Raw genomic sequence first — 15,603 nt, forward strand, 5'->3', positions numbered from 1 at the left:
GCCCAGTGGTTTGGAGGGTCAACACCACACACTGTTTCTGGTGCCAGTGAGAGACTCAGCTTGTACCCAGACCCGCCACTGGGTCTATGCTGCTGTGGTGGGGGATCTGTGTATGGTGCATGAGAGGAAAAAGCGCTACAATTTATTCTGATGCAAATTGTCATATGACTTTGGACTGTCATCAAAGCTTCATCGAGAGAATCTTGCGTATACTTACACAGGAACACTTTTACCCTCCATTTTCCTTACACTAGCATTCAGTTATAAAATGATACATACACAATACGAACACACACACACTTGCACAAATGCACTCTGCAAACGCACATACACACTTACACACTAACTGGCCTTCTTTCATGACTTGTAGGCTATTTCTGCCAACCTGTGTGTAAGTCCAACACATTAGGAAAATAGCAGGGTACAACAATGGGCCACATCTCTAGCAGGCAGCCACACAAAGGCACATGGCCACACAGGTCTGTACATGCATGGACGATCTCCTGCCGCTGAAGCATTGAAGAACAGGCATTCTCGCAAGGAAGGTCACATTCAGCTGGTCTCACAATGCCTGATAAATAATGTCCACAGAGCTGCAGCTGCCTATACAAGGCATTCATTCGATTTCTGATGTTACATATCACACTTTTGTCTGTCCTTGTGAGGAATAGTCTATATGTGAATGAATGAAAAGATTCAATGCACTCGTACATGTAGGGAGGTGGATAAAAAGCCGCATTCAATAATGTGAGTATGGCAGAAGAGCGTGACGTCGCTAAGAAATAGACCTACACTTATTAAAAGGAATGTCTTTTTTAGAAATGATTGCTTGTGGTGCTGTGACACTGAATGTGATTACATATGAGCCACATATGAGCCATGTTATATACGTCAGATAAGTGTTGTTACCGTTCAAAAGTTTGGGGTCACTTAGAAATGTCCTTGTTTTTGAAAGAAAAGCATTTCTATTTTATAAATAACATTAAATTGATCAGAAATACAGTGTAGACATTGTTAATGTTGTAAATGACTATTGTAGCTGGAAACGGCTGATTTTTAATGGAATATCTACATAGGCGTACAGAGGCCCATTATCAGCAACCATCACTCCTGTGTTCCAGTGGCACGTTGTGCTAGCTAATCCAAGTTTATAATTTTAAAAGGCTAATTGATCATTAGAAAACCTTTTTGCAATAATGTTAGCACAGCTGAAAACTGTTGTCCTAATTAACAAAGCAATAAAACTGTCCTTCTTTAGACTGGTTGAGTATCTGGAGCATCAACATTTGTGGATTCGATTACAGGCTCAAAATGGCCAGAAACAAAGACCTTCTGAAACTTGTCAGCCTATTCTTGTTCTGAGTAATGAAGGCTATTCCATGCGAGAAATTGCCAAGAAACTAAAGATCTTGTAAAACGCGGTGTACTACTCCCTTCACAGAACAGTGCAAACTGGCTCTAACCAGAATAGAAAGAGGAGTGGGATGCCTCTGGTGGCATTGTCATGCTGAAGGGTCATGTCAGGATGAGCCTGCAGGAAGGGTACCACATGAGGGAGGAGGATGTCTTCCCTTTAACGCACAACGTTGAGATTGCCTGCAATGACAACAAGCTCAGTCCGATGATGCTGTGACACACCGCCCCAGACCATGACGGACCCTCCACCTCCAAATTGATCCTGCTCCAGAGTACAGGCCTCGGTGTAACGTTCATTCTTTCGACGATAAAGGCGAATCCGACCATCACCCCTGGTGAGACAAAACCGCGACTCGTCAGTGAAGAGCACTTTTTGCCATTCCTGTCTGGTTCAGTGACGGTGGGTTTGTGCCCATAGGTGACGTTGTTGCCGGTGATGTCTGGTGAGGACCTGCCTTATGCAGACAGTCTGAGCACTGATGGAGGGGTTGTGCGTTCCTGGTGTAACTCGGGCAGTTGTTTTTGTCATGATCATCCCGCAGGTGTGATGTTCAGATGTACCAATCCTGTGCAGGTGTTGTTACACGTGGTCTGCCCCTGCGAGGACGATCAGCTGTCCATCCTGTCTCCCTGTAGCACTGTCTTTAGGCGTCTCACAGTACGGACGTTGCAATTTTCTGCCCTGGCCACATCTGCAGTCCTCATGCCTCCTTGCAGCATGCCTAAGGCACTTTCACGCAGATGATCAGGGACCCTGGGCATCTTTCTTTTGGTGTTTTTCAGAGTCAGTAGAAACGCCTCTTTAGTGTCCAAAGTTTTAAATTAACTGTGACCTTAATTGTCTACCGTCTGTAAACTGTTAGTATCTTAACAACCGTTCCACAGGTGCATGTTCATGAATTGTTTATGGTTCATTTAACAAGCATGTGAAACAGCGTTTAAACCCTTTACAATGAAGATCTGTGAAGTTATTTGGGTTTTTAAGAATTATCTTTGAAAGACAGGGTCCTGAAAAAGGGACGTTTCTTTTTTTTACTGAGTGTATGTTGTATTGAAGGTGTTTGAATATGTGTGTGACCGTGTGTAGGCGCCCCTCTGCCTGTCGAGGTGGTGCAACGTGCCGGGATTGCCTTGCGTCTGGTACTAACTCATCCGCTGTTAATTGTATTAGCACCGCAGCTGTCTGCATTGGTCAGGGCCAGATTGGGAGCAGCGCTACAGGGCCCTTCTGCCTCTCTTCCACTGGGATGAGCTTCTAGACTGCCCCGTTCCCACTGATCCCATTGGAGCTGCTCGTCTGCCTCTCACCCGTCGCTGCTCCGTGCTCCTTTCCCGGAAAAAATACCCCAAGACTGCTGCGTGCCTCTGTCTGTCTTTTAATCCCGATTATCACTGTGTGCCGACCAGATACTGCACCAGTCCGACCCGTTTTGTGTTTGAGCTGTTAGATAAGCAGAGTTGGGGATGAGTGTGTTTGGCATGCATGCAAGACGCGATTTGCTTGATAGAAAGCCAAATTCCCCATTGTAATTCCCATTTGAGTTCAATTTCTTTCTTACACTTCCTTTACACAGGATACTAAAGAGGTGGCAAGCTAACAGCTCAAGTATTAAGACAAGTTGGTCATATGATAAGAAAACATGCTTTAAAACCCAACACTCATTTTGTACACATTTGAAGGAAGATATTCCATTATATGTTTTGGCATCTTTAAAAGGAATGAAATGAGGGACATATGTGATTCCCCCCTCTGCCCCTCTTGCGTGTGGCAGAGAGAGGGCAAAGGGACAGGTAGAGAAGGGGGGCTAAGTTGGTCCTCTAGACCTCCTACTCATGACCTGTGTTGGTGGCAGGTGGCCATTCATCTCTCCCTTAGCTCCAGTCACCGATTCTGGGGCTAGATGTCAACATCCATCAGCACATGGCAGAGATGATCCAGACTTTAGGCCCATCCACTCTGCTGCCAGTTAGAGAATGAATACCTCTGTTCTGATTGGGTTTGGGAGCACGCCAGGAAAATTGGTTCACCAGTTCAAAGGGGTAAATCGTTTGGTTTCATTTGCATTGCAGGCCAATCTGGATGGGTCATTGCCCTGTATGTAGAGAGGATATGACATCGGATCAGAATGCCAAACCTGGGACAATGAAGCCCCTACAATGCCTTTTAGGAGGACACATTTCTCTGTGGAGAGCTGCTCAGGGGCGTTATAAAATAGGACATACAAACATGTAGGCTAACGCCCTTCGAACAAGTACCAGTATTCCAGTGATCAAGACGGTGATCATTGTTATACAGTGCCTTGCAAAAGTATTCATGGGGATGAATACTTTTGCAAGGCACTGTATAACAATGATTTCACTTTGTGTTTTTCCTATTTTGTTGCCTTACAACCTGTAATTTAAATGGATTTTTAGTTGGATTTTATGTAATGGACATACACAAAATAGTCCAAATTGGTGAAGTGAAATGAAAAATATAACTTGTTTAAAAAATAAAATAAAAAGTGGTGCATGCATATGTATTCACCCCTTTGCTATGAAGCCCCTAAATAAGATATGGTGCAACCAATTACCTTCATTAGTCACATAATTCGTTAAATAAAGTCCACCTGTGTGCAACCTAAGTGTCACATGATCTCAGTATATATACACCTGTTCTGAAAGGCCCCAGAGTCTGCAACACCACTAAGAAAGGGGCACCACCAAGCAAGCGGCACCATGAAGACCAAGGAGCTCTCCAAACAGGTCAGGGACAAAGTTGTGGAGAAGTACAGATCGGGGTTGGGTTATAAAAAATATTTGAAACTTTGAACATCCCACGGAGCACCATTTAAATCCATTATTTAAAAATGGAAAGAATATGGCACCACAACAGACCTGCCAAGAGAGGGCCGCCCACCAAAACTCACAGACCAGGCAAGGAGGGCATTAATCAGAGAGGCAACAAGGAGACCAAAGATAACCCTGAAGGAGCTGCAAAGCTCCACAGCGGAGATTGGAGTATCTGTCCATAGGACCAATTTAAGCCGTACACTCCACAGAGCTGAGCTTTACGGAAGAGTGGACAGAAAAAAGCCATTGCTTAAAGAAAAAAATTAGCAAACACGTTTGGTGGTCGCCAAAAGACATGTGGAATACTCCCCAAACATATGGAGGAAGGTACTCTGGTCAGATGAGACTAAAATTGAGCTTTTTGGCCTTCAAGGAAAACGCTATGTCTGGCGCAAACCCAACACCTCTCATCACCCCGAGAAAACCATCCATGTTTTTCATCGGCAGGGACTGGGAAACTGGTCAGAATTGAAGGTGATGAATGGCGCTAAATACAAGGAAATTCTTGAGGAAAAGTCTTCCAGAGATTTGAGACTGGGACGGAGGTTCACCTTCCAGCAGGACAATGACCCTAAGCATACTGCTAAAGAAACACTCAAGTGGTTTAAGGGGAAACATTTAAATGTCTTGGAATGGCCTAGTGAAAGCCCAGGCCTCAATCCAATTGAGAATCTGTGGTAGAACTTAAACATTGCTGTACACCAGCGGAACCCATCCAACTTGAAGGAGCTGGGGCAGTTTTGCCTTGAAGAATGGGCAAAACTGCCAGTGGCTAGATGTGCCAAGCTTATAGAGACAAACCCCAAGAGACTTGCAGCTGTAATTGCTGCAAAAGGTGGCTCTACAAAGTATTGACTTTGGGGGGGTGAATAGTTATGCACGCTCAAGTTTACTTGTTTGTTTCACAAAAAACATTTTGCATCTTCAAAGTGATAGGCATGTTGTATAAATCAAATGATACAACCCCCCCCCCCCCCCCCCAAAAAAAATACATTTAATTTCCAGGTTGTAAGGCAAAAAAATTGAAAAAATGCCAAGGGGGGGGTGAATACTTTCGCAAGCCACTGTAGATGGTCAGATGCTAGACTGGTATCAAAGAGGCAACGAATGTACTTTCCGCACTCTATCACCCTGTGCACTCTGATAGTGTTGGGTCAGGAGTGGTCAGTGGTTCTCTCGGGTCAGCTGCATGTTGTCCTGCCAGCCTGTCATGCCAACCAGTTCTATGGCTGTGTGGCTGGCGCTGCCCAACAGGTTGTGGTGGTGGCTCTGGCCCTGGATGCCCATCTGGCCCTAGCATCTGTCCCTACATCTGTCCTGTTGTGGCCAGGGACAGGCTCAAGGAGAGCCCCCTCTACGAGTGCTGGGGCGTGAACATGCAGGATGTCCACTGTCACGTCGCCATACGTTTTCACCCTTAACTACATGTACTGTTGGGGAATGATGATGATGATGATGAGAGATGTGTACTCTCGACAGTAAAGTGCTTTCTATTGAAGAAATTCTGAATTGGCTTGCACAGTAGGCTGTTGGTAAGCCCAAAAGCCATTTTCACCTGCAATATCAAATTTAATTTGCAAATACTTGCACAGGTCTTACAATTAGCCACAAAAAGAAATTCTCATGTAAACCATCAAATAATGAATGTACAGTGGGGAGAACAAGTATTTGATACACTGCCGATTTTGCAGGTTTTCCTACTTACAAAGCATGTAGAGGTCTGTAATTTTTATCATAGGTACACTTCAACTGTGAGAGACGGAATCTAAAACAAAAATCCAGAAAATCACATTGTATGATTTTTAAGTAATTAATTTGCATTTTATTGCATGACATAAGTATTTGATACATCAGAAAAGCAGAACTTAATATTGGGTACAGAAACCTTTGTTTGCAATTACAGAGATCATAGGTTTCCTGTAGCTCTTGACCAGGTTTGCTCACACTGCAGCAGGGATTTTGGCCCACTCCTCCATACAGACCTTTTCCAGATCCTTCAGGTTTTGGGGCTGTCGCTGGGCAATACGGACTTTCAGCTCCCTCCAAAGATGTTCTATTGGGTTCAGGTCTGGAGACTGGCTAGGCCACTCCAGGACCTTGAGATGCTTCTTACGGAGCCACTCCTTAGTTGCCCTGGCTGTGTGTTTCGGGTCATTGTCATGCTGGAAGACCCAGCCACGACCCATCTTCAATGCTCTTACTGAGGGAAGGAGGTTGTTGGCCAAGATCTCGCGAGACATGGCCCCATCCATCCTCCCCTCAATACGGTGCAGTCGTCCTGTCCCCTTTGCAGAAAAGCATCCCCAAAGAATGTTTCCACCTCCATGCTTCACGGTTGGGATGGTGTTCTTGGGGTTGTACTCATCCTTCTTCTTCCTCCAAACACGGCGAATGGAGTTTAGACCAAAAAGCTCTATTTTTGTCTCATCAGACCACATGACCTTCTCTGGATCATCCAGATGGTCATTGGCAAACTTCAGACGGGCCTGGACATGCGCTGGCTTGAGCAGGGGGACCTTGCGTGCGCTGCAGGATTTTAATCCATGACGGCGTAGTGTGTTACTAATGGTTTTCTTTGAGACTGTGACCCAGCTCTCTTCAGGTCATTGACCAGGTCCTGCCGTGTAGTTCTGGGCTGATCCCTCACCTTCCTCATGGTCATAGATGTCACTCGAGGTGAGATCTTGCATGGAGCCCCAGATCAAGGGTGATTGACCGTCATCTTGAACTTCTTCCATTTTCTAATAATTGCGCCAACAGTTGTTGCCTTCTCACCAAGCTGCTTGCCTTTTGTCCTGTAGCCCATCCCAGCCTTGTGCAGGTCTATAATTTTATCCCTGATGTCCTTACACAGCTCTCTGGTCTTGGCCATTGTGGAGAAGTTGGAGTCTGTTTGATTGAGTGTGTAGACAGGTGTCTTTTATACAGGTAACGAGTTCAAACAGGTGCAGTTAATACAGGTAATGAGTGGAGAACAGGAGGGCTTCTTAAAGAAAAACTAACAGGTCTGTGAGAGCCGGAATTCTTACTGGTTGGTAGGTGATCAAATACTTATGTCATGCAATAAAATGCAAATTAATTACTTAATTACTCTCACAGTTGAAGTGTACCTATGATAAAAAATTACAGACCTCTACATGCTTTGTAAGTAGGAAAACCTACAAAATCGGCAGTGTATCAAATACTTGTTCTCCCCACTGTATGTCATTGTTATATTCTTTACTTGGAATCTTGCTTAACACACGAAGGCAGAAGGTCATTGTCTGGGTATGCATGTATGCGTGTGTGTGTGAGACCCTAACTGGTTTAATGAAAGCTATGGGAATGAAACAATGGCTGCCTTTAAACACCAGAAAGCTGCAGAGAGGAGAGGAAATTGAATGGATGAACCAACGAAAAGTCCTTGAGGAAAAAATAATGGCCATTCTCCACTCTCAATGTCTCTGTATGCACTATTGATACAGCAGATTGCTTTATGCATGTGGTTGATTGCTTTGTGCATGCTTGTGTGGGTGGGTGGGTGTTGGTGTACCAATTGATTTGTGTTTGCCTGTCCTAGATTCTCTCATTTTATAAACTATTATCCATTATCAACAACATACATGTAACTGGTCTAGCTTAGTGATAGAGCTGCCCGCTTCAGACCACATGTACTGGCCCTGGAGACAGGTTTCGGTCCGCCGTCCACCTCCAACTTTCATCCCTCTCAACTGTCTCCCCCTCTCAAGATCTGTCAATCTCTGTAAAAAAATATATATATATTTTTAAAAAAGCAATAAAATACAGAATTATGTTTACACAAGTGTGTATGCATTTGACATGGTTTCTGTGTGAGTGTATGTGTTCTGACTAAGCTGTGTTCTCTGTCTCACCAGGGCTCCACGCTTTAAGGGCTACCAGCAGCAGGACAGCCAGGAGCTGCTCCATTACCTACTGGACTCCATAAGAGTAGAGGAGACTAAGGTGAGACTATAGACCCACATTACAAACACCACATCCTTCTTCCACTCAGCCTAGTACCATGGCTCCCTCTCTGTGCCAGTGGCCGTGTTTGCGATCCACACTGACTGAGCAGACTGACCGATCTACAAATCGTAATGAGTAGTTATTTAGGATGCCTTTTTTTTCTTCTTTGTTGTAGATCAGTCAAGTGACTGAGCAGAATGTATGCTCTCAAACACACCCTGTGTCTCGTGAAGTATGAGCATGGTGACATAAAGCCCTTACTCTATGTGAACGGTGTCTAAGATACCAGCAGCCAAGCTACATGTAGGGTGGTGTCCAAGCTAGTAGGAGTACGCAAAAGAACAGGCAATGTTTTGATTGCAATTGAGAAGCACACTTCAATCGCCAACGGAGAGCAGGCTGAAAGCCATGGAAGACATTCACCTGTGTGCTCGTGGATGACAGTGTGCAGGGTCTGGTCTTTGCCTTTACTCCTCGGCCAGCCATTGTCTTTTAACCTTATGGTACCATATTTTCTGGCAAGTGCAGACTGTCTCCCCCCCTCGTTCAGCAATTAGGGGGAGCCCACCATCACTGTGGGCCCGGCCCAGGGCTGAGTCAGTTGGCCCCTCGGCCCCACCAGCGGCTCAGCCAGCCCCAAAAAGAGAGGAGAGTAGCGGGTGTGGAGTGGTCAGCCCGGGGCCTGGGACAAGGGTACAGGCTGGGACTCCCCCCTGGTTCTTTTTAAACTTGTGAACACTGACAGTTGTGCCACTTACTGGACTTGCAAGTGGCACGACGGGCGTCATTGTGTGATCTGGGAAACACGCAGCTGTGGGTCGCCCCATTGTGCTGGAGGGTCACCCCCCCTCCCCCGCTCAAATCAGGGAGTCCGGGAGGGAGGGGTGAAGGGGGGAGCTGGCCCTATTCATACATTCATTATACATTATAGGTTTGTTCATTATACATTTGTTTATCCCATGTGTTGTGTTGTTTTTGTCGCACTGCTTTGCTTTTATCTTGGCCAGGTCGCAGTTGTAAATGAGAACTTGTTCTCAACTGGCCTACCTGGTTAAATAAAGGTGAAATAATAAAAAATAAAAATAAAAAACATACACTCCAACGTACGCTTATGCTTTTTACATCTACTGTCTGAAGAATTTACAATACATTTACCTGCAAGAAGGTGTAATGGGTTCGTACTCAAAAAGATGTTCGCGTGAAGCTTGCTTCATTCGATTTCTTCAATTATTTTCACTGCATCAGGGATAGCATACACAGACGTTTCACTGCATCAGGGACAGCGAACACAGACGTTTCACTGCATCAGGGACAGCGTGCACAGACGTTTCACTGCATCAGGGACAGCGTGCACAGACGTTTCGGCTTTACAGCCTTCAGTGTGTTGTTAACATTTTATTTTAATTCAAAACAGCATTTGTAAAGAACAGCCAATGTGCAGCAGTTGCTTCTAATCAGGTTTGCCACTCATCTGCCATAAATTGACCTGCACAGCATACGCAATCCAACAAATATTGTATAAACATCATCTTGACACGTACACGTTTTATTTACTCAGAAAGGAATTGTAGGTACACTCATCGTGTTTAGCTTGCGCCAACTCAAATGTCCTCAACTGCACGGAATCAGCCCAAACAAACGTGCAATAAAACACACACACTCTCTGAGTAACTGGCCATTTCTCCCATAGCCTGTCAACACCAACATAGGAGGCCCAAGTATTTGTGTTGATTGGCCATTTAGTCTAAATATGCTAATTGCACACAGTCAATTATCACCAATTAGCTGAGACGTTAGGTAATGCTCCCTCTCAGGGCATGGCCTGTCCTTCTTGGCCCATCTTAATTTAGTTTACACCCCTCCAACCTTTCCTACCTCACTTCCCTTACCCTGAGCCTACACACTGTTACTTTGGGTAGGGGGATTCAGTGGGGGGGGGGGGGGGAGAGATCCTGCTGGTGATTAATTAGTGTGGGGCTCAGCAGGGTCTGACTGACTAGGGAGAGGAGTACAGGAGGGGTGCAGGGGGGCTGCAGAGCTGGGATTAACAAGGTTTTTGACCTAAATAGCCAGTCCAGTGCGTTGGTCCGGGGACAATAGGGGCAACTAGTCGGGTCCACAGACACAGACCACGGCCAATTATCTATTGATTGGTGCTTTACTGTGTTTGGTGCCTCTACTTCTACTAGCCGACACACTCGCTGACCATGTCACCTTCAATCACTGCCCACGGCCCCGCCACCAAGACTGTCAGAGACGGCTGGCTGACACACTCCACACAAACACATGCGCCGTGTACACACACACACACACGAAGTACACACACGGCCGCTGTGTACACACACAAACACACACAGGTGAAGTACACACACACACACACACACACATACAAAGTACACACACGGCCGCTGTGTACACACACACGCAGTACATGCACACATGGTGTACGCACACACACACACATACAGAGAGCTCTGGAAGAAGTGTGTATTTGTTTACTAATGTGTATTTACTAATGTGTATTTACAAATGCACTATAATTTTTGTAGTGATTTCAATTCCTTGGCTTCCCATGGTAGCTCTTATATAAATCCCCCTTTGTTGTATAAAACCTCAATTTTTCTATATACTTAAGTTGGCATTTATATGAGATCAATGTAGTGTTTGACATTCCCAGCGGATCAAAGCGGGCATTCTGAAATCCTTCAACAACCCCACAGAGAAGACTGCAGATGATGAGACCAAACGCCAAGTCAAAGGTTCCTGTTCCATTCTGACACTCAGTAGTTTTGACCTAAATCAGTAGCGCCATCTCGTGGCAGCTTTATGTACTGTTCAATGGCTTACTTACTATGGAAGAGTTCCTCAACCAAAGGAACCACAAAGCATGTTTCATGATAAAACATAGGCATTGATTAAAGTACATTTTATTCTGAATGGTTGTAGCTGAACTTTGATGTTTTTATTTGCTTAACCTTTATTTCCTCTTATCTCAGCATACGGGAAGGAGGGTGTGAAGATGAACTTTGTGGATCGCATCTTTGTGGGGGAGTTGACCAACACCATCATGTGTGAGGAGTGTGAGCATGTAAGTGATTCATTGCCTGTCCCTTCTGGTTATGGTTACTGGAATCTAGGTGTGTGTGTGTGTGTGGTCAACCACTGAACAGTTTGGCTGTATTCCTTAATACTTAATGATTAATCATAGAACTATAGTTATAATAAAAATAATAATAATATACGCCATTTAGCAGATGCTTTTATCCAAAGCGACTTACAATCATGCAAAATATATTTTATGTACGGCTGACCCTGGGAATCGAACCCACAATCCTGGTGTTGCAAGTGCTGAGCCATTTGTTTTGTGTGTGTCATACACAGTTAAACCATTTTAAACCACTTCTCAATGAGCAGCGTTCATATTTCAGTAAGACTGTAGTTGTTCTCAGCTGAAAGCCAGGACGTACTTTGATTGTGAGTGATATGGTTGCCTGTCCTCTGTCTCTCTCAGATCTCCACAGTGAAGGAAGCCTTCATTGACATCTCTCTGCCCATCATTGAGGAGCGGGTGAGCATGTCTTTGCATTAGTTTTGCAATAGTGTTCCAGTCCAGAATACTGCTTCTGCCATGTTGGTCATATGTGATAAGTGTACAGTATGTTGGTTTCATCTCTATCTTTGTGTCATGTCCTGGTGCTGTTCAGATGTCCAAGCCGTCCAACCCGGGCAGGACTGGGAAGAGCAGTCGGGAGCAAGAAGCTCACGTCTCCCCCGGTGGCGAGATGCTTTCCGCAGTGCTCGATAAGAACAGCAGGAAACTTCGCGGACAGGTGTGTGTGTTCTTTGTGTCTGTGTGTAAGTGTAGTTTGAGTCAGTGGGTGGGTGTGTTTTGCTGACTGTGTGTGTCTACCTCCCTCAGAAGCAGCAGCAGGGCCAGAAGTCCCCTGGCTCTGTGGAGGAGAAGGGGGCAGACAGCCCCTCGGACCACCCCGAGGAGGAGTCCCCCTCCGTAATGGCCCGTGCCGCAGGAGGTTCCAAAATGGCCGCCACCAGCAGCCTATCGGACGGCAGTGATAAAGACTCGGGACCTCAGGGCAGCAGCAACGACGCCGACAGCGAGGCCTCGGAGAGCGAGTGGACCCCCCGGCACCCCTCGGGACACAGCCATGGTGGCAGAGGGTCCACCCCTACCCAGTCTCCCACCCCGCCTGCCCTCTCCCCCAGGACCCAGCAGGGTGGTGCTGGGGAGCAGCTGGTTAGTGCAGTGCATAAGATGAACCTGGGCCCTGATTCAGGGGACTCACCCTCCACACACTGTCCTGAGGACCAGGGGGAGCCCCAGCCTCAACATCCTCAACAGTCTCCTCACTCCCACCACCAGGGGGCATTCAAGGCACTGTCCCACAGCTACACGCCCTGCTCCAAGGAGTGCTCCATTCAGTCCTGCCTTCACCAGTTCACCTCGGTGGAGCTTCTGATGGGCAACAACAAACTGTTGTGCGAGAGCTGCACAGACCGCCGGCAGAAACAACTGCGGAAGAGCACCTCAGTAGGTTAGTAAAACACATACACCGTTTGATAGAGAACTTGTGCAGGTTTGAAAGATATATTTTTTTATTTAACAAGGCAAGTCATTTAAGAACAAATTCTTATTTACAATGACGGTCTACCCCGGCCAAACCCGGACGACTCTGGGCCAATTGTGCGCCGCCCTATGGGACTCCCAATCACGGCCGGATGTGATACAGCCTGGATTTGAACAAGGGACTGTAGTGACACCTCTTGCATTGAGATGCAGTGCGCTGTGCCACTCGGGAGCTCTGGAGAACCACTGTTGTTAAAGACAATTTGTTGAGATTCTGACCTGATAGTGACAGCAGTAGGTGTTATGGAAATGCATGGCTATTCGGCACCTATCCATGTCATGCATTTACACAGATATTCAAATGCAGACATTTAGGCTACGCTGCTTGTATCAGGCAGAGCAATCATGTATTTGAAAAATTCCCATTCACAAAGTGACATTGTGGTGTCTATGTGCTTACAGACAGTGGTGTAAAGTACTTAAGTACAAGTACTTTAAAGCACTACTTAAGTCGTTTTTTTAGGGAATCTGAACTTTACTTAACTATTTAACCTGTCTGGGAACGTGGCCACCCTAGTCAACAGCCAGTGGAATCGCGTCGCGCGAAATAAAAAAACCTCATAAATGCTATAACTTCAATTTCTCAAACATATGACTATTTTACACCATTTTATAGATACACATCTCCTGAATCGAACCACGTTGTCCGATTTTCAAAAAGGCTTTACAGCAAAAGCAAAACATTAGATTATGTTAGGAGAGTACCCTGCCAAAAAAAAACACACTGCCATTTTCAAAGCAACTAGATGCATCACAAATACCCAAAACACAGCTAAATGCAGCACTAACCTTTGACAATCTTCATCAGATGACACTCCTAGGACATCATGTTACACAATACATGCATTTTTTGTTCGATAAAGTTCATATTTATATACACTGCTCCAAAAAATAAAGGGAACACTAAAATAACACATTCTAGATCTGAATGAATGAAATAATCTTATTAAATACTTTTTTCTTTACATAGTTGAATGTGCTGACAACAAAATCACACAAAAATAATCAATGGAAATCCAATTTATCAACCCATGGAGGTCTGGATTTGGAGTCACACTCAAAATTAAAGTGGAAAACCACAGGCTGATCCAACTTTGATGTAATGTCCTTAAAACTGGTCAAAATGAGGCTCAGTAGTGTGTGTGGCCTCCACGTGCCTGTATGACCTCCCTACAACGCCTGGGCATGCTCCTGATGAGGTGGCGTATGGTATTACATTTACATTACATTTTAGTCATTTAGCAGACGCTCTTATCCAGAGCGACTTACAGTAGTGAATGCATACATTTCATACAATTTCATACATTTTTTTTTCTGTGCTGGCCCCCCGTGGGAATCGAACCCACAACCCTGGTGTTGCAAACACCATGCTCTACCAACTGAGCTACAGGGAAGGCCAGACCTGGACTATCCTCCCAGACCTGGACTAAAGCATCCGCCAACTCCTGGACAGTCTGTGGTGCAACGTGGCGTTGGTGGATGGAGCGAGAGATGATGTCCCAGATGTGCTCAATTGGATTCAGGTCTGGGGAACGGGCGGGCCAGTCCATAGCATCAATGCCTTCCTCTTGCAGGAACTGCTGACACACTCCAGCCACATGAGGTCTAGCATTGTCTTGCATTAGGAGGAACCCAGGGCCAACCGCACCAGCCTATGGTCTCACAAGGGGTCTGAGGATCTCATCTCGGTACCTAATGGCAGTCAGGCTACCTCTGGCGAGCACATGGAGGGCTGTGCGGCCCCCCAAAGAAATGCCACCCCACACCATGACTGACCCACTGCCAAACCGGTCATGCTGGAGGATGTTGCAGGCAGCAGAACGTTCTCCATGGCGTCTCCAGACTCTGTCACATGTGCTCTGTGTGAATTTGCCAATCTTGGTGTTCTCTGGCAAATGCCAAACGTCCTGCACGGTGTTGGGCTGTAAGCACAACCCCCACCTGTGGACGTCGGGCCCTCATACCACCCTCATGGAGTCTGTTTCTGACCGTTTGAGCAGACACATGCACATTTCTGGCCTGCTGGAGGTCATTTTGCAGGGCTCTGGCAGTGTTCCTCCTGCTCCTCCTTGCACAAAGGCGGAGGTAGCGGTCCTGCTGCTGGGTTGTTGCCCTCCTATGGTCTCCTCCACGTCTCCTGATGTACTGGCCTGTCTCCTGGTAGCGCCTCCATACTCTGGACACTACGCTGACAGACACAGCAAACCTTCTTGCCACAGCTCGCATTGATGTGCCATCCTGGATGAGCTGCACTACCTGAGCCACTTGTGTGGGTTGTAGACTCCGTCTCATGCTACCACTAGAGTGAAAGCACCGCCAGCATTCAAAAGTGACCAAAACATCAGCCAGGAAGCATAGGAACTGAGAAGTGGTCTGTGGTCACCACCTGCAGAACCACTCCTTTATTGGGGGTGTCTTGCTAATTGCCTATAATTTCCACCTGTTGTCTATTCCATTTGCACAACAGCATGTGAAATTTATTGTCAATCAGTGTTGCTTCCTAAGTGGACAGTTTGATTTCACAGAAGTGTGATTGACTTGGAGTTACATTGTGTTGTTTAAGTGTTCCCTTTATTTTTTTGAGCAGTGTATAAAAATAGCATTTTACATCGGCACGTGATGTTCAGAAAATATTTTCCCTCAAATGCTTCCGGTGAATCAGCGCTACAATGTACAAAATTACTATTCGAATACATTGTTAAAATGTAATATTGTCATTCAAAGAATTATAGATTAACATCTCG

At 45.8% G+C, this 15,603-nt stretch overlaps 1 protein-coding gene across 1 annotated transcript in view; it reads left to right on the forward strand.

Annotated features, from left to right (window-relative positions):
* Positions 1 to 15,603, forward strand: part of LOC115177388 (ubiquitin carboxyl-terminal hydrolase 45-like) — a 50,541-nt gene that overhangs the window by 30,382 nt on the left and 4,556 nt on the right. The window contains exons 9-14 of the mRNA XM_029738113.1: positions 8,124 to 8,211; positions 10,892 to 10,973; positions 11,211 to 11,302; positions 11,726 to 11,782; positions 11,919 to 12,044; positions 12,134 to 12,767. Coding sequence (XP_029593973.1) covers positions 8,124 to 8,211; positions 10,892 to 10,973; positions 11,211 to 11,302; positions 11,726 to 11,782; positions 11,919 to 12,044; positions 12,134 to 12,767 — 1,079 coding nt within the window. The remainder of the gene's footprint in view (positions 1 to 8,123; positions 8,212 to 10,891; positions 10,974 to 11,210; positions 11,303 to 11,725; positions 11,783 to 11,918; positions 12,045 to 12,133; positions 12,768 to 15,603) is intronic.

This window comes from Salmo trutta, chromosome 37 (genome assembly GCF_901001165.1).
Source record: "Salmo trutta chromosome 37, fSalTru1.1, whole genome shotgun sequence".
Taxonomy (NCBI): domain Eukaryota; kingdom Metazoa; phylum Chordata; class Actinopteri; order Salmoniformes; family Salmonidae; genus Salmo; species Salmo trutta.